The 26,872-nt window shown below is 31.5% G+C and overlaps 3 protein-coding genes across 3 annotated transcripts; all 3 read right to left on the reverse strand.

Moving 5' to 3' along the window:
* Nucleotides 1–3,996: 3,996 nt before the first annotated feature.
* LOC120067683 (RING zinc finger protein) lies at nt 3,997–4,723 on the reverse strand. The gene has a single exon (XM_039019221.2). The coding sequence runs from the start codon at nt 4,583–4,585 to the stop codon at nt 4,157–4,159; it is 429 nt and encodes a 142-aa protein (XP_038875149.1). The 5' UTR covers nt 4,586–4,723; the 3' UTR covers nt 3,997–4,156.
* A 1,695-nt stretch (nt 4,724–6,418) lies between these two features.
* On the reverse strand, nt 6,419–12,076 carry LOC120073683 (uncharacterized). The gene is made up of 9 exons (XM_039026506.2): nt 11,765–12,076; nt 9,333–9,394; nt 8,879–8,933; nt 8,695–8,793; nt 8,490–8,576; nt 8,256–8,372; nt 7,782–7,874; nt 7,628–7,658; nt 6,419–6,893 (listed from the first exon to the last, which is right to left on the reverse strand). The coding sequence occupies exons 1-9, from the start codon at nt 11,849–11,851 to the stop codon at nt 6,712–6,714; spliced, it is 813 nt and encodes a 270-aa protein (XP_038882434.1). The 5' UTR covers nt 11,852–12,076; the 3' UTR covers nt 6,419–6,711.
* Nucleotides 12,077–18,067: 5,991 nt separating this feature from the next.
* LOC120089830 (uncharacterized) lies at nt 18,068–20,778 on the reverse strand. The gene is made up of 2 exons (XM_039047239.2): nt 20,438–20,778; nt 18,068–20,249 (listed from the first exon to the last, which is right to left on the reverse strand). The coding sequence occupies exon 2, from the start codon at nt 20,241–20,243 to the stop codon at nt 18,435–18,437; it is 1,809 nt and encodes a 602-aa protein (XP_038903167.1). The 5' UTR covers nt 20,244–20,249; nt 20,438–20,778; the 3' UTR covers nt 18,068–18,434.
* Nucleotides 20,779–26,872: the final 6,094 nt, after the last annotated feature.

A 26,872-nucleotide genomic window follows, 5' to 3' on the forward strand; every position in this document is an offset into this window, starting at 1 on the left:
GATTTGAGATATTTCATTAAAAGTATAAGTTTTGAAACTATTCTCATGAAATTCTATTCATGCATGCTTTTAGAACTCAAATTAAATATAATTAGGGTGCTTATTGATTCTGATTGCTTCCGTTGCATGGTTGTACATTCCATCAAGCAACCCTTTCAGTATTCGTTTTTCATATAAGACAATAGATATGATATAAAGATACTCCATATTATTCTCTCTATTAGTCTCAATATGATAACCACTGCAACGTATATATAAGTAGATTTCTTTTTTATTGACTAGAGAATAATGCATTGTCAATTGTAAATTTTGTTCCTCTAGGCAAATAATATTTGTTTTTCCAAAGCTTTGCAGAATCTGATATTGTATTGACTTTTGCTGCTAGCATTGTTAGTTTGAAAAAATATTTTTTACTTGTAAAGTATTGTATGTGTAATTTCTGTCTGCCAAACATAGATCTTCTTCACCCATTTTTTTAGTCACCTAACATATGAAAATGATCTAGGTTTCTTCATTAAAAGAAAATAATTACAATAAGAAAAACAACATTTGGAATATATAAAGGTTAACATCTACTAAGAGGAAAAAAAACGTAGAGATGAATAAAAAAAGCAACATTAAGTTTAGATATTTTCAAAGTCAAAGGAAACATTTGATGTTCTATCAGTTCTGTCGATTTTCTCTTCAGGAGATTCAAAGAAGTTCGTCACATCAAAATTTGTCCTATGGGATAGGTCAAATATATCATTTTCCTGATATGCAAAATTTGCTTCCACATTTTTCTCTTTTTGCTTCAAGGATGCTTGATAGAGATTAACTAAGTGTTTTGATGTACAACAGGTACGTGATCAATGACCAGTCATTCCATGTCGGAAGTCTTTATTTTTAACACTTTTTGAACTCTTATCTTGTGGAGCTTTTTCTTTTTTATCATCATTTTTATGGTTCTTTTGAAATTTGAATGATTAAAACGACCACCATGAAAATAATAATTATTTCTTCATTTGCCACGGTCATGACCTCGACCACGACCACGATCACGATCTCAACCATGATTATTATTAAAATTCATAGCATCCACTTCATGGAATGGTGTCATCCCAGTTGGTCAAGATTCATGATTTTTCATTAATAACTCGTTATTTTTTTTAGCCACAAAAAGACATAAAATTAGTTCAAAATATTGTTTAAAACCTTTCTCTTGATATTGTTGTTGCAAGAGCATATTCAAGACATGAAATATAGAAAATGTGTTCTTTAACATATTAGCATCAGTAATTTCCTCTCTGCATAACAATAGTTTCGAACTGATTTTAAACCATGCGGAGTTGTAATCACTTGCTGATTTGAAATCTTGTAGCCTCAAGTGCATCCACTCATAACAAGCTTTAGGAAGAATAACTGTTTTTTTATGATCATTCATCTCTTTCAATTTTTTTCCACGAGATACGAGGATCTTTTATTGTAAGATACTTCATTTTCAATCCCTCGTGGAGATGATGACGAAGGAAAATCATAGTTTTTCTTTTGTCGTGACTGGATGTCGTATTTTTTTCTTTAATAATCTCTCCAAGATTCATAGTATCTAGGTGGATTTTATCATCAAGTACCCATGACAAATAATTGATGTCATTAATATCAACGGTGGAAAATTCTAATTTTGTAAGATTTGTCGTGGTAACACTACCATAACATATTGTATTTATATTATAAATTTAATAAATATTAAATATGCAAAATAACGTTAAATTTATTAATTATTATGAAGAGGAAAAAACCGACATACCTTTAGGACCTATCTTTAGCGAGGAAAACAATAGAAGCTCGTGCTAATAGCATCTTGTGAATTTGAGGAGCATAACGACGCACAACAAGAACATGAATATAGAGAAAATATAATATAATATATAAAATAAATAAATAAATAACAAAAAGTAAATAAAATAAAAAAAAATGATTTCTCCACTTTCTCCAATCTTTTTAGATTGATCACCAATATGTGTAATATGTAATCTTGACACATGGATAATGTATAAGGTAATGGATAAGTAACACATCGGCCAATTGACACTGATAATGGACATCTACATTACACCTAATTTAACATATTTATAATAAAAATATATATTCCAATGCACAAAATTTTTTCTTTTCTTTTCTTTGTTTTTTAAAAGATTTTGAACTTTCGATCTCTTAACTCTAAGAATGCAAGTACTTGAATTTATAAAACTAGCACGATAGAATTCATCGATAGAATTTTTAGACCTTATATTTAAACTTTTTCTTTTCAATTTATTCATATTATATTTAAACGTTTTGTCATTGTGCATATCTTGTTAGGTATTAAGATAAAATTAAATTTAGAGCAAACTTTATGTTAAAAAAAATCACTATAGTTAAACTTTTTAGTTGAGCAGTGGTTTACTTGATTAAAGCCCACCACATGTTTCTATGATAACAAGTCATGTTGGTGCAAAAATCTAGTTAAGTAGGTACATTTCTTTCATTCATTTTGAGGAAGAAGGGACTTGGAAGACAAGATCCCACACTGATATGGTGTTACGGTCAAATATGTTTTCATGCTTAAGTTAATGCTTATCTGACAAGATGTAGAGGTTAGAGTAGGTTAGAACCATACAATTATTTACCAAAGTTAAGGAGATGAAAGATATGTGCCTTGACTTAGTTTGTACCTGTTTGCGGTCCAATGCACCCCTTTAGAAAGTCAAATATCCATCGTATCAAAACTGTAAAATAAGTTAAGTTGAAAATAATTAAGGAGAGGAGAGACACGTGTATCCAGTATTCCACTTTAGATAGTCAAATCTTCACCTTCACTTGACCATAATTGAATGACTATGTGATCTTTCTTAGGTCAAGGCTTCTTGACCATGGATCTCGATGAATTTACCCCTAATAAATTAGGTTAATTTGATAGAAAAAGAACTTATAATTTTTTCTACTGAGTGCCTTACAATAAAAACTCAATCCATGTTTCATTCTTCCATTTAACTCGAAATATTCGTTGATAATTTGTCATGAAACAATTTTTGATATTATTGATCAACAACTAGAACTTGTTAACTTTAAGAAAGCCCATGTCAAAGTTGCTTTTGTATAATTGTTGAAGTTAAGTCTCCGGATTTTTTGAACTTGTAGAAGAATTTACCCCATAAAGAAACTACAAACTCAAACTTTTCTAAAAGCTTTGCTTTTCTTTAGTGCTTTTTCATTGAAGATTTAACTATTGGCTAAAGCACTTTCTTTGACCTTAATATACTTGGCTTGCTTGCAAGCAACCACTAGTCATGTGCCCTTTACTCATACACAATTTTATTCTTCTACTTTCTCTAAATGGTCCTACGATTGAATTCTGACTCGATATGTAATACAATAACGGTTGGAAAAAAAACATCTCACTACTAATACAAGAATAAACATAAAATAATTGAGAAATTAAAAAAAAAAAAAAAGCAATAAAATTGAAAACACAAGAAATTAAATTGAAAAAACTCCAAATTGGAGAAAAAATCATGGACAAAAAAAAAAGTTTACTACGTGAAAAGGCAACCGAATTACAAGAGTACTATTCAAAGCTTTTGTATCACTCACATCCTTAAATTTCACTCTCAAACTAGATAATACAAGAGGAAATTTAACTTGAGTTAACACTTAAGCTTAAAGTGTTTCTAATTGAGATTACGTGAAACAAAAAACATAGGCACATTTTATAACGTTTGAAGTCCATCACTTCTTTGAAGTTTTTCAACGTGGGACAACTGCATTTCTAATATTTTACCAAATAAATAATCTTAAAAAGTATCGTTTTAAAGGAAAGAGATTTGAAATCATTACTAATCGCACTTAAAGTTCGTTTGTTCGTTCATTCGTTCGAGAAATCAAGAAAACTACGAATACAAATGGTCTGATTGATAAAAGGCGAAGCAAAGAAACAAAACCAGAAATAATGGGAAGACAGCAAGAGAATTCTGAGTGTTTAAAGCAGAAAAAAACAATGTCATCTGATTTTGTTCAATTCCAAAGAAAAAAGAAAACATGGAAAGACAAGTAGACATTGTAGACTTGGAAAAACAAGAACAACATTCATATATAGAAGTTACAAAGTTGAAAGCAAACATATTTAAGAATGTAAGAATCAGCAAAAATCGGGCCTTGGTTTCTTGTGAACCGATACGCAGCCGCGTTGATGATCCCTAAAGATTCTGATCTCAGAAAACTCCCTTAAGTCTTCAAGACTGATGTATTGCTGCTTCACCATTCTCATGGAATCACCTCCACTTTCATGTATCCAAACATAAGGTTGACAAGCTTCATCATAGTAATAAAGCAAGCTCTTCATACTTCTTCCTGGCATGTATGCTTTGTAAATGCTCTTACATTTTAACCTCTTTGAGCATCCTGGCTTCAAATTATGCACTCTTTTCAATATTGATCCCACCCTTATCTGCAGCTCCACCGGCCTGTCACTCAAGTTCCATATTCGGGTGCCAAATCCCGACGCTTGAGCGTGATCTCGGCACCCATCGAAGCAGCTACCAAGAGGGAAAACGCCAAACCCCGGCATCCTGACTCGAAAAGTTGGTTCTGTTTTTGTCACCCTCCCAAATGTGGAAGACTAGTATTACTTATAAATGAACTGAAACTATTAAAAGCGGCATCAGATGGCTGTGATTAAGGGTACAAGGAATCAGAAGACCATAAAGCAATTTTGGAGTTAAGGTGAAATGAGAGTATGATAAGAAATTTGCACTCTATTAATTATTTCACTATAATGGAATATCGGATAAACCCCTTCCATCAAGGAATTGGTAGGGTCCTCAAAGACCACTGAATTCAACAGCATGAAAAAAATTGCATTGGAAGAATAAAAGTTTATAAAAAGAAAGTGAAGAAACTTAAAATTCTATTGGGTTGTTGAGGAAGGAAGATAAAAAGGAAATGGTGTATGTAACCACTAAAAGGAAGAATTCAAAGCTTCATGATGAAAGGTTGCATTTTGAAATATGATGTTGCTTCACCTTTCATGATGAAATCTTTTTCTTTTAGTTCACTCCACTGTTCATTCTTCCCAACAACCTTCAATCACCTTAGAGAAGATTGTGGGTAGATTGATGCTGAGATTCTCACTTTCAAAACTACAAAAGAAATCAATTTTAAAACTTTAAACTACTTTAGATTCAATTGAAACATAGTTGACTACATATTCCAAAAGATCAAGAATGTGATTTAGAGTATAAAAACAAAAGAAATAATGTGTGAAATCAAGTTACCCAAATGGTGTTTTCTTCTTTTATACTGAGTGCACTCAACACATAGTTGGGAATTGAAGGGATCCCAATAGGAGTTGGTGGACACAGAAGCAAGAGCTCAAGAAGCAAGGTTGCAAAGTCTGTGTCCACCACTTCTAACAGTTTAGAATCTCTATTCACCGTTGCAACCATCTTGACGAGTCTCTCTACAATTACAAGTTTAGTTTTTAAATTTTTAAGTTTACGATAAAAAAACATTCATGAACTTTAAAAAGTATGAAGTAAATTTTAATTTTGTGCCTAATAGGTTCTTGAATTTTACGATATCTAGTGAAGCTATAAATTTCCAGTTTTGTATCCAATAGATGTACGACATATGTCAAAATGAGCTTAACTCAATGATAATTATCATAACTTTCCTTCCTAAAAGTCGAAGGTTTGATCTCTCATCTCTTGTTGTACTCCAAAAAGGGAGAAAAAACAAATGTATGACATATTCAAAATCTTCAAAATGTGGTTGATACGTTAGATTTAAAACGGAATGTTATGTGTATTAACATTCCAAACTTTCAATTTTTTGTCTAGTAGTTTCATGTATTTTAAAAAATGTAGAATAAGTAAATGACCTATTAGATATAAATTTGAAAATTCAAGAACTTAATGGAAATAAAAATGAATGAAAGCATGCTTTTAGTAACTTTCTAAAGTCCAAGAACCAAAATTAAAAGTTTGAGACCTATTCGACATTAAAAAAAAAAAAAAAAAAAAAAAAAAAAAAAAAAAAATGTAATAGTTAAAGACTAAACTTGTAATTTAACCTATAATGAATTATATATCAAAAAGATCTCATACCGTGTGTCACATCTTGATTTTTATACTAAAGAGAAATACTTTACATGCATCTTAGATTGTACGTATTTCTTTTGTATACCATACCAGCTCAATGGTCCAACTACATTTTGCCATGTGACAAACTCTTCTCTTTTAAAACATTTTTGAGTTTTTTCAACTATGATGAGGTTGGCTGTTTGCCACATTGTTCAAAGTATTTTTGAGTTTTTCAACTATGTGGTTGAGGTGGACAGTAAAATAATAAGTACAACCCAAGATGAATTAAAATAATAATAATAAATAATCGAGCAGAGTGATTCTTGTACCAATCTGGATTACTTTACTCTTCGTTTCCATCGCAGATGAAATCTGTCAAGATCTTCCTTTTGTTCTTTCCTAGAAATATGATACAGAAAAGTTCAAGGGACTGCCTAAAAGCTATTATATATATATTCATCCCCAATCAAAATACACAAGCTAAGCCACTCTAATAATACATTGCTCAATCAAAAGAAATCAGGCTTCTTCTTCTACTTAAAAGCAGATTATGGAACTAAGTCCCTAAGTTATGGAACTGTACAGAGAGATTACAAACCATAAGCTTTCATTGTCATTTTTCATGGTTATCTTCAGTTGGGTCTATCTTGAGTATCAAAGGCTGCTTGAAATCTACAAGAACATCAGCAACAACTGGTAGTTGACCCGATGTGATATCGTCGTAATCCTCATTTTCGGCCAAAGCTTTATCTAGAGCAGCCTTGGCAACTCTCATAATGCAAATTATGAGAACCACTGCAATTCAAAGAAAAAGGTTTCAAGGCTCCATGGAAGCAAAGCTTGTGCAAGATGAATAAATGTTAGTGTTCTAGGTTTATTCCAATTTGATGTTTTACCAGCTGAATAGAACAGATATAGAAGGAAAATTGGAAGTCATTTTCTTAGTTCCATGTTGTCAAAAGGCTTTGTTTATGAAAGTTGGCATAAGTAACAATCTGCGCCAGCCTTGAGGCAAGGCTCTAACTTTTAGCCTTGAAACCTTGAAACGAGTTTCAAAGGAAACTTAAGAGGCTCATGCCTTTATGAAAACACACTGAAGTTTAAAATTCCTGCACCTTGTGTAATGAGAAAATTAACATTAATTTGCCTCATTCTTCAAAAATATAAAAGTGGCCAATTCGTTTTTTTTTTTTACTATAATGTTTAGTAATATTTGAGGCTTACACCTCGCCTCTCCAAGATTTCATTTAGCGTGACAAGAGTGACAAAGATAGGGATTAAAATAAGACAGGGTAATGTCGAGATGCCTTCTCCATTTCTATATCTTAGAACATCCCAAATCCTCGTCCTCATCCTCACTAGCTCCTCAATCTCAAGAAATCACGGTGACTTTGGAGATTTATTGTTTAGGGATCAAACGATAACACATGCACGAACCCAATTTGATCATTAATTGTCGGCTTCATCGACAAAGGAAATATCGTTATATGTGGGTAGCGTGCTAGAAATGTGAGCCATGTAAAACTTACCAGATACGAAAAGACCCAGCATGATAAATGCCTGAATTCACAAAAGAGCAAAATTACATCATACTATAACAAGTATATTATAACAATTCATGGAAATGCCTAAGAATTAGAGATTATTAATCTCTAGCCAACTGTGGAACCTGAATTAACTTACCCAATCAGACTTTGGAAATTCATTCCAGCCGTGAGTCACATCAGATAGATCCTTAAGAGTTGTTCCAATGTATACTAATGCAACTGTAATTGGCTACAAACCAAACAATCATTTAGACATCATTAAACTAAAATATCGATTAACGGAACTAACATAGCTGAACAAAAAAAAAAAAAAAAAAAAAAAAAAAAAGAAAGTGAGCTATACAAAATTATCAGTGGATTGACCTAACAAGTATCAATGGCTTTCCATAGGCTTCTTTTACTATCAAATCACCTTTTTGACAAATTTCATCAATCTTTGTGACGAACTTCATGATAACAATTAACAAAAAATCAAAAGTGGGGGAAAATCATGGAGTATTTAGACCTAAGATAACATAACATAAGATGGCTATTATAATTAAAATGCTAAGAACTGTTCAATGTATCATTTGGATGCAATCTTTCAAAAGGAGAAAGCTGAGGAACATACCATCATTCCCAACCAGGAAGCCAACATGTACTTCCCTAGTGAAATAGGAGTCACAGACAAAAGATAATTCATTATGTTGAAGGGAAGCAAGGGAACAAGCCGAAGTAACAGAATGATCTGCGAAAAAAAAAAAGTGAAAATTTAAAACATGTAATGCAAATTATAGTAGCCAAAAGCTCAAGTACAAGATAAACAGCTAACTTAATAATGAAAACGCTATATTCACATACAAACCTTAAATCCAGATCTATGAATTGCAATTGCAACTGAACGAAACTGCGGATAGTCCTTTAACTTGGAGGTAACAAATGACTTACCAATCTGCGCAGCATAGTAAGAAACTTAAATTGATTAGGAAAAGATCAAAGGGATAGCAAGAGAAAATGATGCTATCAGTGTAATGCAGATACATTGAAAGGAAAACAATCCAAGGACTTACAGTTCTTCCAAGAAGAAATGCAGCCCCAGCTCCAGCAGTTGCACCAATAGAATCAGCAGCAATGCCAATGGGCAACCCGAACAAGTAACCACCCCCAAGCTGGAGAAAAGGCAGATAAAACTCAATGATGGCTTATGAAACTGTAACTAAGGCTCATGAACCACCATAAAGGATTTAAGCTTACTGTCAGGATTGAGGCTGGAACAGCCATGATTGTCAATGGAATGTATGCAACAGCTCTGCATTTAACAGCAGAAAATGCTTTATAGTGTTTCTGATAAGACTTGTATTGGTTAAGGTGAGGATGCTTAAACCAATGTTTCTCTGAAGAGGCTCATTTCAAAAGGGCATGCTTGAAAATTCACTTAATCAATTTGATACATGTCCTTAATTCTTCTGAAACAATTTAAAATTTTTTGTACCATCAAAATTAATTTTGAAGGATTAAAAGCATGTGTTCAGGCGATTTTGAACATTGTTGAGGAACACTCATTGAAAAAATGGAAGTCTCACACTCTTTATAAAATATATTCGTTACTCCTTTCATTGCTAATTGGTTTTGAGATAGAAAATAAAAATGATTATAACAATTTCAAAATCACTCCCAAACATGCCAAAAATAGGTAAAGTTGACTCACAGCACAACTGGCCCCCAAATGCCAAGATCCTGATGAACCCATAACAAGAAGTCCTTCAAAATCTGCAGAGAACAATGTCACTTGTTGGTATGTGAAATGACAAATAAGTAAAGCTTTTGAGGCACATAATTTAGAGAAAAAATAAAGTTTATTCCCTCTTAAGATTTCTTTCTCCCACTAAATTTTATGTGTGTAAAGTATACTTTATAGAGTTTGATGCAAAAAGAAGAATGAAAAAAATGAAAAGTGAAATTGGGGAAATTTGTGTACAGCCAAAATAGGATACTAAAAAGAGAAGAGGAACGACCAATCCAGCAGCCTCTCCCAACTCTTAAACTTTGTAAAATGTTACCATCTTCGCTAATTTTTTTTACTAATTTAAAACTTACAAATTTAAACTCACTAAGTACTTTATAAAAAGAACTCCATAAACTGACAAGTTATATAATATCAAATTTTGCACAGATTTAAATTTGGATTAAGTAACTAATTAACTATTGAATAACTATCTTAATGAAATATAAAAATAAAAATAAAAAATCGCTCTCACGTTTTTGTTTTTTCGTAAATCCTATCGATTTTGTGTCATACATATGTTTATAACTCATGCTTAAATCCTTTTTTTTCTTTTAGTACTTATCCGGAAAAAAAAAATTGTTAACACTTTTTTAAGTTTAAGATTATAACTATAGCAGAAGTTTCGGGTGCAATTTGACGAAATTAAAATTTTATAGTAAAAATTGCTACAATATTGATCTTTTCCCAAACAAATATTATTTATTTTTAATGAATTATTAACCGTTTGCATGGCAAGCTTCAAAAATAAAAATAAGAATAAAAAAGTTCGTGTGATAAACATGTTTGTTACTTAAAAAAAAATAAAATAAAAAAATAATAAATAATAAACTAAACTAAACTAAACAATTTTTTTTTTGTCACATTTTAAATTTTTTATAATATCATTTATATAGTTATGTTTTTTAAATATTAAAAAAAAAATTAATTTTTCTGAATGGACATCCCTACCTGTCTAAAAAATGAATCAAAGGATGGATCTATATGTATACATAGATACACATTCCTTTAAAACTTCATTTTTATCATTTAAATTACAATGAAGACCAACTTCAAAAAAACATAATTCTTTTTAATTTTTTTTTTTAAAAAAGTACATACTTTTTTTTTTGGTCCTCTCAATTTGGGACTTCTTTTAGGATTGTCTCAGACCATTTTTAAAATTGAAAACATTATAATTTTCTATTAAATTATATAATGAAAATAATGGTCCAAAAATTTACAAGAGTGAAAAAGACTATCTAAACATAAATCAACTTATTAAAGCATATTTTCTCGATTAAGAAGTCAATATTGTGTTGAATTAAGAAAATAAGGGGACAATCTTCCTTGGTTAACAAAATTGTCCTCTTTCATTCTTAATAGCTCACTAAACTATTTCATTTAGATAAATTTGTAAAAGAAATTAAATGATAAAAAGATATTTAAAGAGAGTTTAAATATAAGCATAACTCAACTAACATGAAACTTGTCTTTATCAATTTTGAGGTTAGAGGTTCGTTTCTCATTCACATATTTTAGTGAGGATAATTTCGTAAGGAAATGTTAATTTAACTTTAGGACATTTAATCAAATACATATTTTCATAAGGGTGTTGTCCCTATACCCACTTTTTAAAAAGTAATAATAATTCTAATCAATTAATTAATTTTTTTATAAAAAAAAACGTCTGAATCCCAAAAAATATTTTTTAAAACAGATATAAACAAATAATTAAAACTTTATATTTGTAATTTTTTTAAAATTTAAACAATTAAATTTTAAGAAAGTTTATGATTTGGGCAAGCATTTTTTAACATAAAATTTGTACTATTAAATAAAAAGTTACTTCAGAGTCAGACAAATAGACAAAGACAAATTATAAATCTTTTTATGCATAAAACTAAAAATAGAATGATTTTCTCTTTTTCTTTTTAATATATATAAAAACCAAGTAATGAAAAATTTCATGTCATTTTGAAATATTTTCTCAAATAACACAATTCTTTAATTATATAATCATAATAAAACTAGTTAAGCAAATAATCTCAATCAAAATGTCTTAAGAATCTCTTATTCCACTTGTTATTGATCTAAGAAATAAAAATAAAATATATTTTTTCCTTTTAATGAAAATGAAATGTGTAATATTTCCTTCCTAGAAAAGTAAATAAATAATTTTTTTTTAAAAAAAAAAAAGCTCAAATATTTTTTTTAGTTGCTATAGACCTTTTATTAATGAATTTAAGCTTAATTCTATCAAAATTAATTTGATTTCATGGAAAATGAAAACAAAAATATTATGTTAAAGTAATATGAATTTCCAAAATTCGTCAATCTCATAGGACTTGAAATGAGAATTAAGAAAGCAAACGGACCTTTTGGATGGGGAGAGTAAAGCAAGCGATGGCTATGGCGGCGACGAGGAGGAGGAGGAAGACGATTCTGAAACTCGAAGCCATCATCGGAAAACCCCTATCTCCGCCTCCGGCGAGATTGAGACCGTAAATCGGACCTCCGTTAGGGCATCGGAAATTAGGCGCAAGAAAAGTTGAATCAAAATGGAGAGACCCTTAACCGTAATTTACTCCATCTCTCTCTCCCTCTCTTTACTTCTACTTCTCGAATCTCCTTTCCTTTTCTTTTTTCTCGCTCTTCATTAAATAGACATATATTCTTTTTTATTTAATATTGTTTTTTTCCCTTTCTATACCAATATTAAATTTTGAGTATTCTATACTATCCTTCTTCTATAATATAATATAATATAATATAATATATATATATATATTAAAAATAATTATCATGTGACAATTTGTAGTTGAATGTAAAAGTAGGTAAATAATAGATGGATTGTACCTAAGTTTTTTCCTTTAATTTATGTAGACACATTTCTATTGAATCGACATTTTCATTCTTTTGTATAAAAATTTATTAAAAAAATAATAAATAATAAATAATAAATAATAAAATATCATTAATATGAATATAATTTAAATCAATTTTTTCAACTCGTTTTAAAAGTGTGTAATATTTATTTATGACGTTTAAATATTTTTAGTTTATTTTAATAATTTTTCAAATAAATAATTTATTAATATTTTTGTAAAATCGAAACCACAATATTTTTATATTTAAATTTTTTTTTCAACAAATGTTTTTAATCGATGACAAAATTATATACTATGAATTTGGATCATATCCAACTAGGAAGGAGTTCAAGATCAAGTGATAATTTGGTTGAAAGCTCAAGTTAACTTAGGTTCGGGATTGATTTTGGAGGGTCAAAATCAATTCTACAAAAATCTTAACTGCTTTTGTATGTTTGATTAAATAATTTATTTTTAATTTTAAAATTTAATTTTCAATCGCGTTGTACATTTAAAAAGCACCTACATACTACTTTTAGTATTCCTAGAAATATACACTCTATATCTAACTATTTAAAATTAAAATCTTACACTTTTATATTTCCCTTTTTCATGTCTCTTTTATCTTATATCAATAGAATTTTGAGTGTTTCAATATATTTTTAACAACTACAAATAATTTATATAAAATAAAATATTTTACAATTTAAATCACGTATTTTTTTTTAAAGGTGAACTTATATTAAAATACTTGAATTGAAATAATATATCTTTGAATTTTATATAACAATGATCTTTTCTATACTTTTATCATATCATTTAAAGAAATATAAACTAATTATAGATAATTAATTTATGAAATTCATATATTGATTATCAACTTAGATATATTGTATAATATGTTTAATTTTATCTATATAATTAAGTCACATAAAATCTAGTTTAAACTTACCAAACGTTATTATCAACTTATTATTTTTAAATTCGAAATTTACTGAACACTAAGGTTCTATCTGGTAGTCATTTTGTGTTTGAAAATTAAGCAACACTATTTTCACCTCCAAATTTCTTTATTTATTATCTAATTTTCACTCGTGGTTTTAAGAAAACAAACTAAATTTTAAAAACAAAAAAAAAAATAGCTTTCAAAAAGTTGTTTTTGTTTTTAGAATTTGGTTAAGAATTCAACCATTATACTTGAAAGATGCAAATCATTGTAAGAAATGTGGATGAAACAAGCTTAATTTTAAAAAACAAAAAACAAAAAAATCACACGATTACCAAACGAGGCCTAATCTACTTTATATGATACTTGATTTTTCTATAAATACAATTGTCAACAATTAATTTACATCAATCTTAGATGAAGCCTTAGTCTAAAAGGGTAACTTCGATACATAATAAAAATTAGGGCAGCTTTTGAAAAAGGAAAAAATATAAGACGTAATAAAGATTTTGTCTTTATTATAAATATTATGATAATAAATGTTCATTAGATGCTCATATTTTGTGTCCATCGATCATGTGTCATCTCCTATTTCCCAAAGGATTGTCCATATGTCTCAACGTTACACTGTCCATATAATCCACGTTTTACTTGCCAAATTGTCTAAAAATAGTGTGAAAATTGGAGAAATTGAAGAATTTAGAGAAATTTCTTATTTTATATTTTATGAATTTATATATTATATTTATTTTAATATTATATTTTATTGATATTTCTGTTTCGTGCTCCTTCAATTTACAACCGTCTTTAAATATTTTTCAAAAGGGACTTCTATTTCAGCCATATAGTCCAATTTGCCGTTCAGACCATTACCACAATAAATTGGACTAATGAAAGAATTGGGCTCGAAGCTATATTTGGCCCAAACAAGATGGACCAAAATACAACCAAACTCAAGCCCAATTAATTGCAAAATTGGTCTCTCAAGCATCGACTAAGTTTTCATTCGGAATTTTGGCAAAAATATGAAATGTTCACCAAAAACACTTCCAAATTTCAGAATTATCAACTGAAGTGAGTAGCAATTTTTTCCTTTATTTTGCTGTTGACCCATTTTAAAAAAGCCTGTATTCTTTTAGTAAATTCATTACATGTGCTCTTTGGAGATACTTTTGTAATCTATGAATTATTAGTTAATTAAATAAAAAATCGTTTTGCTATTTTTCTTGTTTTGAAGACGTTTTGTTACTCTTCAAAATGACATTTAAAAAAAATGTTATTCCTCTTGTCCACCCTTTTAAAATCTTTTGTTAACAATGTTTATGTATACTTTTATTCATATGAATATTATATATATTGTCAAGTCCTACCGTATAATATATAAATAGATTCATTCCCTAGTTGATATTGATATAAGAAATTGTCAATGTATTTGTGTATCAAAACGAGATAGAGTTCATCTCCCACTCTCTTATCTTACATTTCATCACATAAACTTTGTTGAAGGTCATCCAAGACAAAGCCCAAAGCCCACTAGGGTCCAAGTCCTTTAGGTACTGAGATGAGGCATAGAGCAGCAAGCGTCCCAAAAGAAAAATATCAACACCTCAAGATTTGAGCTGACCAATTGAGCCATTGAATATATACCAATTGAAAAATAATTGAGTCAGATTAGGACTAGCACCCTGCAATTTCAAGTACCAGAAACATCTCTGAAACTGTGACCGTTACACATAACCAAAGGCATGTGTTAGAGTACGTGTTCACAAATAGCCTCATTTGATCACCAAAGGAGATGGAGGTCAGAAGTCAAGCTCACGAGAGGCCTACAGCAAAACCCAACACAAACGAGATTTGAACGCCAACGAACATTTTTGTTCCAATTTAACATGAGTGAGAGATTTAAATTTTGACTTTTTAGTCCATTACCTAACTTGAAGTATATACATGTTAAAAGAAATAAAGTTGATTTGGTGCACTAAATATTTTATTTAATTCCCAATAAAAGTTGGAAAAAAACATCATGAACAAAATTGATGGTTTAGTTATATTTCCACCAAACCCCAGTACTAACCACCCTAATCAAATCCAATAAATTGTTTTTGAGAAATTCAATTAATTACCCAACTATTTCATTTCATTTTAATAGTTTAAATTAATTCACAACGAATTCAATATTTTATGATATATAATTGAAGTGCTTTCTATATTCTATACATGCGTACTTTGAAACCCTTTTGTGAAACCCTCCCATACCCAATTAATAATCTAACCACTATTGTACACGATGTATATTGATAATTTTGTCGGGAAAAAAAAAATAGTTGAAAATGGAGTGATAATAATGAAGAAAGATGATACACTTTTACCCTTTTTTTTTTTTTTTTTTTTTTTTTTTTTTTTTTTTTTTAAATAATATATGAGGTGGAGAAATTGAACTTTTGACTTCAAAATCGATTGAATAAATTTTACACTAGTTGAGCTATTTTCATTTTAGTGAAAATATACTTTTAGTTCGTCTTTTTTTAATCCTCTTAAACATTTTAAATTGAGAATGATGTTACAACATAAAAAATAAAAAATAATGTTGAATGTATAGAATTGTCTAGTGAAAATAATCAAGACTCACAAATATTAAAAAATGATTTGATTTTAAACAATAATGTTCACTTCAATTAAAAAGATTCGATTTTGATTTGACTATAGACCATATTATATGTCGTCTTTGTCTTCACCAAATTTATATTAAACATTCAATTGTCAACTAGTTTCATATCAAATATGTGTGTCAAACATTATTTTAAAAGTCTATAGTTCAACACATAAAATAATAATTTGATACCAAAAAGAATTAAAAAAATAAACAGTAGAACTAAAGTTTTCTTCTCATAAATCCAACAGAAGTAGACTATCAAACCAGACATAAAATAGTAATTCTTAAATTTTTTGTTTGATTCAAATATTTTATTGAAAAAGATTTAGAAAACCATTATAATACATTGTAGAAAAACAAATTTAATTTTTAAAAACCAATAATTAAAAATACTATAGAACAAATTTAAAAGTTGTCTAACTTTTGGTACATGTTTGAGAATGATTTTAAAATTATTAAAATCACTTACTTTTAATAATCCAAATTAATTTATTATTTAAATGTACAATTTTAAATGACATTTTTACATCATCAAAATTGATTTTAAATGATTACAAACATGTCTTGGAGTGCTTGAAAATGATAAAAGTAATTTTAATAATTTTAGAATCACTATCAAACATGCTATAGTTATGCTCATTTAGCAAAAGCAAATCTAGCTCAATTGGCATACGAATGTGTTTGTGACAAAAAAGTCTGCGGTTCGAATGACCAAGGGCCTAGATACCTAAGAATATGAAAATCAAAGATAATTGTGTTTGGTTGTACATTGATAGCATAATTTTATGAATAAAAATTATCATAATTTTATGAACAAAAATTATCATAATTTTATGAACAAAAATTATGTTTGTATTTAATTAATGAAATTAAGCATGACAATCTTATATAATGATAATAAATAAATCAATTAAAAATATCATTCAATATATTAACAAAAATTAATTGATTAAGAATTAATAATAATTTTAATTATAAATATTTGAAAGTTGAGTAATTTATAATCAAAATTAGTCAATTAATATATCTAACGAATATAATATTAATATAATACTTAATCATTTCTATCATTAGTTAAGTTCAACATAAGTAGTTTTAATATTAATGAAATAATATAAGAAATATATTTTAGTAAACAATATATTATATAAAAAATGAAAGAATGAGATAAAAATATGATATATTAATAAAGAATATTAATAAAGAAAACTTTCTAAACGTTATATGTTAATAATGAATGGAGTAATAAAAATCAATCCCAATAAACAGTTAACTAATTATAAATAATCAATAATGATTATATATTTCGAAATTTGAATGAAAGATCAAGTTAAAATTGATCTCAATAAATAATTGTTTGATTAAAAAAAAAAGTAATCAACTATTTTTATTAAAAAAATGAATGTTTGTAGTAACTAATTTAACTAATCTTAATATACTAATTAAATATATTTAAGATATTGTTAGCTAATTAATTAATAATTTATATAAAAAAGTAAGTACATCCATTTAATAATTTATTTATCGCAAAAATAAGTTCAAAACGAAATTAATATATATATATATATGGGAAATGAAAAAATGTACCGTTTTGGATGGAAAAAGAAAATACTTATGTGTGGAAAATGAAGAATACTTAGAAATAATAATTGGTAAAAGGTTAAAAGTGGTAAAACAATTGTATTAATGTTCAATTAAAATATTCTTCAACCAAAGGACTCATAAATACACAAATATATATATAAACGAAAAATATAATAAAAAAAAAAAAGAGTGTTAATTAGGAAAATTACGCATAAACATAATTTACGTAAATCTACTTTTAAAAGAAAGCTCGCTTATGAATTTATCTCAACCAACCTTCCAACCTTCATTTATCGACTCTATTGCACCGATTGAATTTAAAAACTAATAAATGTTATTTGTAAATTGTAATTCAAAATTTAATAACCATTTATCAAAGTAATCAAATCTCAAAATTGAAGAAATAAAATTGTTGATTTTGAAAACTTAGAAATCCAAATACAATGTGAAATACAATTTTCCCATTAAAAAAAAAAAAGAAAAAAGGAAAAAAAGAGAGAGAAATATATTAGTTAAATATTTCAACTTTTTTTTTAAGAAGAGATGTTAACAGAAATTATAGAACCAGAACGTGCTCTAGCACATTCCATACATCTCCTTAAACGTGAGATGATGGAACATTACAATATCAACAAATGATTTATACATTCCATCTCAAAAGAACCAACAACCATAATGCAACAATCTCAAAATTCTGAAGAACAAATAATCAAATTATACATTATTACCATTATGTAAATACAAACATTAGGCTAAGTATAAATTATCCCCACCACTCACCCATCAAAATTTACAGACCAAAATACCAACGATTTTCTGCTGCTTGTTTTTGGTTTCAACTCCAATGGAGTTCACTTCTTCAATATCAACTTGGAAAATCCTCCATTAAAGCCCATACCATATCTTAAGCTACCAAAGAATGTTGTTCTGAATCTAAACTCAAAAGAATGGATTTTTCAGATTTTGTTCTTCTTCTTCTTACTTGGTTGGATCAATCAAGTGCAGAGTGCATTGAGAAGAATATGAGCTAACATGAGGTCTAAGAAATATTGGTGCCCGATTTCCCCATCCTTCCATTTCAGCTTCGCTGGTGCTCGCCCGTAATGGACTCCGTCATTGCACCGATTGTCGAAATGCCAGGGGAATGTCATGTCGAAATTGTCGATCACGCTGTGGATGATCCCCGCCTCCTTCAACTTATCCAGCACCACCCAGTTGAACATTTCCATTTTGTTAGGATTGAAGGCAAGCGTTCGAGCATAGCCACCGGTTGCAACCGTGGTTCGGTAGAACACTTTCGGGACTGTTAAACCCCTCTGCTTAATTGATTCCAAAACTTGTTTCCAGAAAGATGCAGCATAGGTTGCTCCAACTGAGAAAGCTCGGATATTTAACCAATGAACACCGTCATGGAGGCCCGAGTTCATGATGATCGTGTCGGGAACGGTTTCTTCTGAGAAGCACTTTTGCAGCAGATTTCTAAACCCTTCATTTCTCAATGAATTCAGACCTTCATAGTTTTGTGTATCGTTCCAATGCCCATTGAATATGCTCGTAATGCGCACCATTTGAGACGGGTCCTTTGGATTCGAAAAATTCCTATCGAATCGCCTCGGAACTGCAGGGATCTCAGGCAAATCCAACACAAAATTGAGAAGGTTTCTTATGGTATCGACATGATTTGAATCACCCCAAAAGAAGATCCATCTACCCTTCAAGCAATCCCAAGCAGAACTACTAGAAAACATCTGAAATGAACAATGAGCAGAATAAACCCATCCATTACTCTCCAACAACCCTAATGAGCCATTACACCAAGGGCTCTGGCAAGGATAATCCGGCGGAAAACACCGGTATCGACCGTCATCGCTGATTTTGCAACTGTCATTTCGACCGTGTCGAGTCCACCGCCCAGTCCAAATATCTCTACCGAAATCAAAGCTCTTACACATTTTTATCTCCGGCAACACAACCGAATTCTTAACGAATCGAACCTTGATTCTACGAAGTTCTCGATCGTAGGCAAATCGGGTCGGGGAAAACCTCAGCCCCTCCAAATGTCGAAACAGAAGAATTACAGTGAGATTATAATCTCCGGCGAAATCAGGGTGCACCTGAAGCCAAAACGAGTAAGTCCCATTACCAAAATCTTTAACAAACGGTCGAGATTTCCACAAATCCCCAGAAAGATCAGTCTCAAAATAATCTCCACCTAAACAACGAGGGTTCCCAGATTCATCAACAGCCTGGAATCGAAACTCATGAACATCTCCTGTTGAAAGCTTCACCAATCCCGGACTTTCCATGCCGGAGATGGCAATGTCCACCGTCTTCGAGTCTCTGCAAGGGTCACCGCCGGGAGCCAACCAAAGAGCAAGAAGATGGGAGGTGAAATTCGGCTCAAGTTCAGCTGAAAACCAATCAGAGGCAGACTCATGGTGAACCGCCGGTTTGCTCTGGTTCCGGCGAGGCTCGATGGAGGAATTATGCGGCGGAAGGGGTTCAATCAACACCGATTCTGGGTAATTCTTTTCGGCTTTATAGGAGATGAATTGGGTGAAATTGGAACCATTAGTGGATAAAGTTTGAAGGGTAGTGGTGAAATCAGAAGAAACAGAGACGAAATCTTGAGGAGAACTCCAAGCTTTAATGAAAGTTTTGATATTACAACCATCGATACTCCAAATGGCTAACATACTGAGAAGAAACAACGCCGTTAAAACCCCAAAACGGGAATGTACTAAAGGAGACGACCTCAAAAGCCATGGATTTGATGACACCGGAAGCAACCCCTTTTCCGGCATCTGAAACTGCCGTAGATTCAACAGAACCACAAACCAAAAACAGAACAAACCCAACAATCAGAAGAAGAAAAGAAGAAAAAACCCTTTTTTGGAAGACAAAGTTCTCTTCTTTTCTAAAAGCTAAGGATTTTCCTTTCTCGATTAAACAAAAAACCAAGACATTAAAGAGTAAAAAAGCAAGAATTTTTACTTACGGGGTGTACTCGGAAAAGCCAGAAACCTCTCTATTTCTTGAAGATTAGAAGAAATGCAGTTGCTTTTGTCTTCTTTGGTCTCTTTTTTTCTGTTTCTCTCTATCAATCTGCTTGAATTGATTCTTCTTCTTTTCTTCTTTTTTTCTTTTTCCCCTCTCTCTCTATAGTTCTTTGGAATGGGAAATTAGAAATGGGTTTTCTAAAAATAAGAAATTTGGAGAGTAAAAATTACTATTGATTGAAATAAAGATCTCATTTTTGTGTGTCTCTCTTATTTCAATTCCTCTTCTGTCGGATAAAAACAGCGATAATTGTGGAGCTGGTGAGGACGGTTCTTTGTTGAAGTGGAAAGGCGGAGACCGGAGCTTAAAAGTTGAGAGAAAGACAATTTTAAGAATGGACGATTTTACCCTTCGCGTTGGATGCCAAAATTACCGTCTCCATATCAACGCGGATCACCGACGGACAATAATTGAAGTTGAGCTTTGGTAGGGGCTTTTTCGTCATTTAAATTATTTTGTATTATTGATTTATTTATTAATGCATGGGCCTTCCTAGATTTTAGCTGTGGCACGTGTGTTCCATGCGACATGTTTCTTGTCGGGTTCTGGACCCAATGACAAACCAGTTATTGTGTCCGGGTCAATACCCGACCCGAACTGAAAATTCTCTTACTTCCTTTGTTTCGCACTGTAATTGTTCATAAGTATTTTTCTTTTATCGCAGTGGATTTCAAATTTAAATATTATTTTGGTTTATTTTAGTTTAAATATTTTCAAAATATCATTATTTTTTAGTTTCTATAATTATTGTACTTTCAACTTTGGTTCAACTTGATCTCTAAACTTTCAAAAAGTGATTATTTGATTCTTTAGAAATAAAATGGAAATGAACATGAAGGCGCCAATCATGATAATTAACTGCATACGTAATGTCTGGTCTCGTCGTGGTTAGGTATTGTAAGGCGCCAATCGTGCTCCGATAGATATAAGGATCTTCAAGGGATGTGTCATTTGTGATGGAGAGTTGCTTGTTCAGTACACTTGGAGAGGGTGTTGGTTTCAAGTCTCCAAGATCAAGTCGGGTGAGTAGGTCCTCGACATATTTTTCATGACTCAGTATAACACCATTGGCTACATCGTGAAGTTGGACTCCGAGGAAGTAGCTAAGCTGGCCGAGATCTTTTAAGGCAAACTTGGAGTCCAAGGCTGTGACAATTTTGTTGATTACCTGCTAATCAGTGCCTGTAATAATAACATCATCAACATATACTAGTAATAGTATCAATGTAAAAGTACTTCGATATATGAATAGGGATGTATCTGATTTAGCATTCTGAAATCCTCAGTTGCACAGTGCTGTTTTCAGTGTGTTGTTCCAGGCCCTAGGTGCTTGTTTTAGACCATATATGGCCTTGTGTAAGCGGCATACATGATTCGGTAGTTGAGGATTGACAAATCCTTGCGGTCGGCACATGTAAACTTCTTCATCTAAGACCCCATTGAGGAAGGCATTGTTGAAATCTAACTGTCTTAGTTGCCACCCTTTAGATACAGCAAGGCTGATGATGATCTGGATGGTTGATGCCTTTACCACTGGACTAAATGTCTCGAAGAAATCAATGTCCAAATTTTGATAGAGGCCTTTTGCTATGAGTCGTGCCTTGTACCGTAGAATGGAGCCGTTTGGACTCCTTTTGATTCTGAATATCCACTTATTTCCTACAATATTCATCGATATTGATGGAGGAACTAAAGTCCAAGTCTTGTTTCTCATCAGTGCTGTGAATTCTTCACTCATAGCTTTGTTCCATTGAGTGGTCTTTAGGGCATCAGTGACATTTATAGGTTCGATTAGGGACCAGTCTTTTTGGGTGTGAGAGGACAGGATTTTGGGTTTAAATATCCCTGCCTTTGCTCGGGTAACCATTGGATGAGTTGGTAATGGTAGAGGTTTTGGGATTGTATTAGGTGTAGCTGTGATGGGAGGCATATTCAGTTGTTGATCAGGTGGGGTTGGTTGTAGTGGGACAGTGGGTGTGGATTGAGGATTTTGGATTGGATGTTGGGCAGTGTAGGTGGTTTCATGTGCTGAATAGGATGGTGAAGGATCAGTAGATTGGTCTGCTTAAAGTGGTAAGTTTGGACTGTCTGTAGTGTTACCTGTTGGTGATTGGGTGTGAGATGGTCTGATTATCAGTGAGGGTGAAGAGGTGGATGTAGGGGGCATAAAGTCACTGTGCGGTGTGTCTGGACTAAGAGATAGCTAGTGAATCGGGTAGACTGCGGCTTCTTGCTTGTCTGCCCTACAAGCTGAAAGAGACACTTGACAAGGAAAGTTAGTTTCATAAAAAATTACATGTCGAGATATAAAGGGCCTACCATTGGAGCTGAGACATTTATATCCTTTGTGATTCACAACAGGTCCTAGGTAGGTGCACTTTTCTGTGTGATAGTTCAGCTTGTGTGAGTTGTATGGTCTTAAGCAAAGGAAGCAGACACACCCAAATATTCAAAGGTCCTCAAACTTGAGCCTCTTTTTAAACATTACCTCCGTTGATGATTGTCCTCTTAGGACAGGGGTAGGAAGGCCATTGATTAGTAGTGTTGAGTATAGGAACGCATCCCACCAGTGATGTAAGGGAAGATGTGCTTAGGCAAGTAGGGTTAGTCCAATGTCCACTATATGTCTATGCTTTCGCTCAGCTCTTCCATTTTGTGCTGAAGTGTATGGACAAGTGTATCTAGAGGATATGCCAAGTTGATGGCAAACCTTATGTATTTTGATAAATTCTCCACCATTATTCGACTGTAGAGACTTGATTAGGATATTGAATTGAGTTTGGATCATGGTGAGAAAGTGCTGAAACGTTGCAATTGTGTCACTTTTTAGTCTTAGAGGGTAGATCCATATGTACTTACTGTGATCATCAACAAAGATAACATAGTATTTGTAACCATCTATCGATAAGAGAGGGGCTAGACCCCAAAGATCAGTATGTATGAGTTCAAAGATTGCAGATGCTCTCGAGTAGAGTTGGGGAATGCTAAAGAATGTGATTTGCCATAGCTACAAGATTCACAAAATTTAAGATCTTCATTAGATGATATAGGAAGATTACAGTTCTTGATAATAAACTCTAGTGTTTTTTTATGATGGATGGCCAAGGAGTTTATGCCATGTAATCTTAGACACCCTATGTTTAGAAGATAAGGTAAGAGCAAACAGATTTTTATTTTTATGCACTGGCTACAGTGGGACTCTGTTCTCTACTGACTTTGAGCTAACTTCTACATCTTCTAACCGGTATAGTCCATCTTTAAGCATTCCCTTCAGTATTGTTTGTCCCGTACCCTTGTCCTTAACATGATAGCAGTTTGTGTGAAATTCAATAAACACGTTATTGTCTTTTGTTAACTTATATATACTGACCAGATTTTTAGCTATGACAGGCACACATAACATGTCATTCAATTTTAGATTGCAGATATCACTAGATAGACAGGCATTCCCAACATGAGATATCTATAGAGTATCACCATTAACTACAGTGACTGCTTCAGTATCTGAGTATTCAGTTGGGTTGCCAAGGTTGTTGAAGTCTGAGGCGACATGATTGGAGGCACCACTATCAGCATACCAGTTTGCATCAGTCATGTTTTCATGATTTGTCAGAAAAGGATTGCTTCCATAGGCAGTGGTTAGAGCAGTCGGATGAGGTTGTATGTTCCTGGTCTGATTGTTGGGAAAGGGTTGTCCCTTGTTTTCAAGAGAGTTGAGGAAAAATTCTCGATTGTACCTGTTGAAGTAGTAGAAGGTTATGTGTCCAATCTTTCCACAGACCTGACATACAAGTTTGTTGTTGTTCCTTCCCCTGCCTCAACCTTTACCATGGCCTCCACCACTTCGTTATCCTCCACCAGTTGACTGATTGTTGTTGTTGTTGGCAGATTTTTTATTTTGGTTGACATGTCTTGTATTGGTCATATTCACTGATGCATTACTAACTTGATTGAAGCCTATCGTTGTCTTCTGTTTCGACTGATGTTCCAACCTTTTTTTCATACAGGAGAAGCTCCGATTGCATATTTAACCACAACATTTCTGCTTTCTCTTGGATTTTGGCCACGATGGCATTATACTCTTCATCAAGTCCTAGCAGTACCTGCGAAATAAGAGCTCTCAGTGGCACTAGACTACCAGCCTGCTCGAGATTATCAGCATTCATTTTCATAGTTCGTAGGTAATTTTCCATTTTCAAGTTACCTTTTCTGGTTGTTTGAAATACATGTCTCAGATAATCTTCTTCAGCCCTAGACTAAACTCCAAACAATTGTTATATGCTGGTCCACAGATCCCTTGTACATTCACACCCCATCACTTGAATGGCAACCTCAGGTATCATGGAGTTGTATAGCCAGCCAAGAAGGAGTTGATCTACAGCCATCCACGCTTCATATTGAGGATTTACCTCATGTGTTGTCGACGAGCTGGAAGCTCCACTATCGGGACTTCTTTCTGAGCTGAACGATATAGCTCCTGCTCCAATCGTTCCAGTCGGCATACTCTCACCAACTGCAGATTGCAAAAACATCGGGGGACATACCTTTTGTTCGGTTAGATGTCCTTCGAGTCTGTAGCTCTGAAGGATTGGAAGCACTAGGTTTTTCCAAAGGAGGAAGTTGCTGCGATCGAGTTTGATGGAGGTTATCTGATTGAGAAGTTGATTAGAGGTAGGCTGTTGAAGTTGGTTGTGCCGAGGTTGTTTCCCAGATTGCCTTGATTGACGTTGGTCATTATGACGCTCTGATACCAAGATAGAAATGGAAATTGAAAGGGCAGTAGCCGTTTGGAGAGGAAGACGAAAGGTCAGCAGAAGATGAAAGGTTTCAGCTGAAGTTTTTCTTGTATTTTTCTGATATATTACACTATATAGGGGATGCACTCTTTATACAATAGGAATCCCTAATTTTGGGATTTTAATGATAAATGAATGAAATAATAATAATACATGTGATTTGATTGGTTCTTCTATAACCAATTATATTCTTTCTATTAATTGGTAAAGTTGTAATTATGAGGACTTGTCTTGCTGACTAGATTGCTGAGTTGTCTTCTCTTTGGTGACAAAATAGCACCGAAACAGTCACTTTTAACAATACAAAGATCAAAACATACCAAAAAATTAATAATACAAATGAGGGTCAGATTTGAACGACAAACCTCTAACACATACTAATGTCAATTGAGGTAAGCTCTTTTTTATCAAAATATATAAAAATAGAAAGCACAATAACCAAAATAAATATTTTAAAAGTATAAGAACTAAATTGAACTATTATTATACTAAAATAAGTATGTTGAAAGTACATAGACAAAAATAAACCAAATAAATACCAAAATAATATTTAAATATCTTTTAAGTGCATATCCATAAGAAATTTTCTAAACTCAAACCACTATGGACCCTTTTCTTGAGAAAAATATATTTTTTTTTTCCTTTTGATTAATTTACCAAAGGAAAAGCGAGCTTAGTACAGTGATATTAGTATGATCTCTGTTTCAAAAGGTCGAAAGTTCAATTCTCAACCTGCAGTTATTGGACTAAAAAAATTGATGAAAAAATATAAATCAGGAAATTTTGGTTCGATTTTATTTGGTCATCCCTGAATAAAATTATGTATGTATATATTTTGTAACATGAATCGATTAAGCAAGAGGGAATATTTCATATTTGAAAAATATTAAACCCAATGATATAAATTATTTCATGTAGATAAACACGCCACCATAGTTAATAATTAATTAATTAATCTGAAATTGAGTGGGAGTTTGCATAGAAAGCCAACCAATGTTGGCCATGTGCTTTCACAGATGGCTCTGGAAACTGGACTGCTATTTTGACATGCTAATAAAATTATGGTTCAACCATTTTCGAATTTTTTTTTTTTTTTTTAAAAAACAAAATATCTCTAAACTAAATTTTAAATTTTGTTTTATTCTCTAAAAAAAAAAACAATACTGAGAGATTTTACTCGCTGTTAATACGTAAAATTAGAAAACTCATAAAATCTAAATTATATTAACGTTATCTTTTAAGTTGAAATAAACAATAACAATGATCCTAATCTTCTATATAATTGTAAATAATCTCACACGTACCGTTAAATTTTTATACATGAACCACCATTTGGTCAAATTATTTACCGTAAGGTCTTTGTATTAAATTAATTTATGTACATTTAAACTTTTATCTTAACTATTATACTGTCTCACACAGTGTAAGTAGAATTAGTTTAAATGAGCAATGAAACTAAACTGGTTAACTTCTTTCACCATATATAAAACTCCATCCATTTAAACCAATTTAACAATGGAAGAAATTATGGATTAAATGTATAATTGTTTAAAGAAAAACCAAAGTTGCCTTTAAGG

The sequence above is a fragment of the Benincasa hispida genome, chromosome 1 (genome assembly GCF_027475165.1).
Source record: "Benincasa hispida cultivar pf3 chromosome 1, pf3_genome.v1.1, whole genome shotgun sequence".
Lineage (NCBI taxonomy): Eukaryota > Viridiplantae > Streptophyta > Magnoliopsida > Cucurbitales > Cucurbitaceae > Benincasa > Benincasa hispida.

Coding starts and splice junctions, on each gene's coding strand:
- LOC120067683 (XM_039019221.2), bottom strand. CDS start 4,585: ATGCCGGGGTTTGGCGTTTTCCCTCTTGGTAGCTGCTTCGATGGGTGC.
- LOC120073683 (XM_039026506.2), bottom strand. CDS start 11,851: ATGATGGCTTCGAGTTTCAGAATCGTCTTCCTCCTCCTCCTCGTCGCC. Junction 7,875..8,255: donor CTTCCTGGTTGGGAATGATG/GTATGTTCCTCA, acceptor TTTGGTTTGTAG/CCAATTACAGTTGCATTAGT. Junction 6,894..7,627: donor GCTGGGTCTTTTCGTATCTG/GTAAGTTTTACA, acceptor TTTGAATTGCAG/TGGTTCTCATAATTTGCATT.
- LOC120089830 (XM_039047239.2), bottom strand. CDS start 20,243: ATGCCGGAAAAGGGGTTGCTTCCGGTGTCATCAAATCCATGGCTTTTG.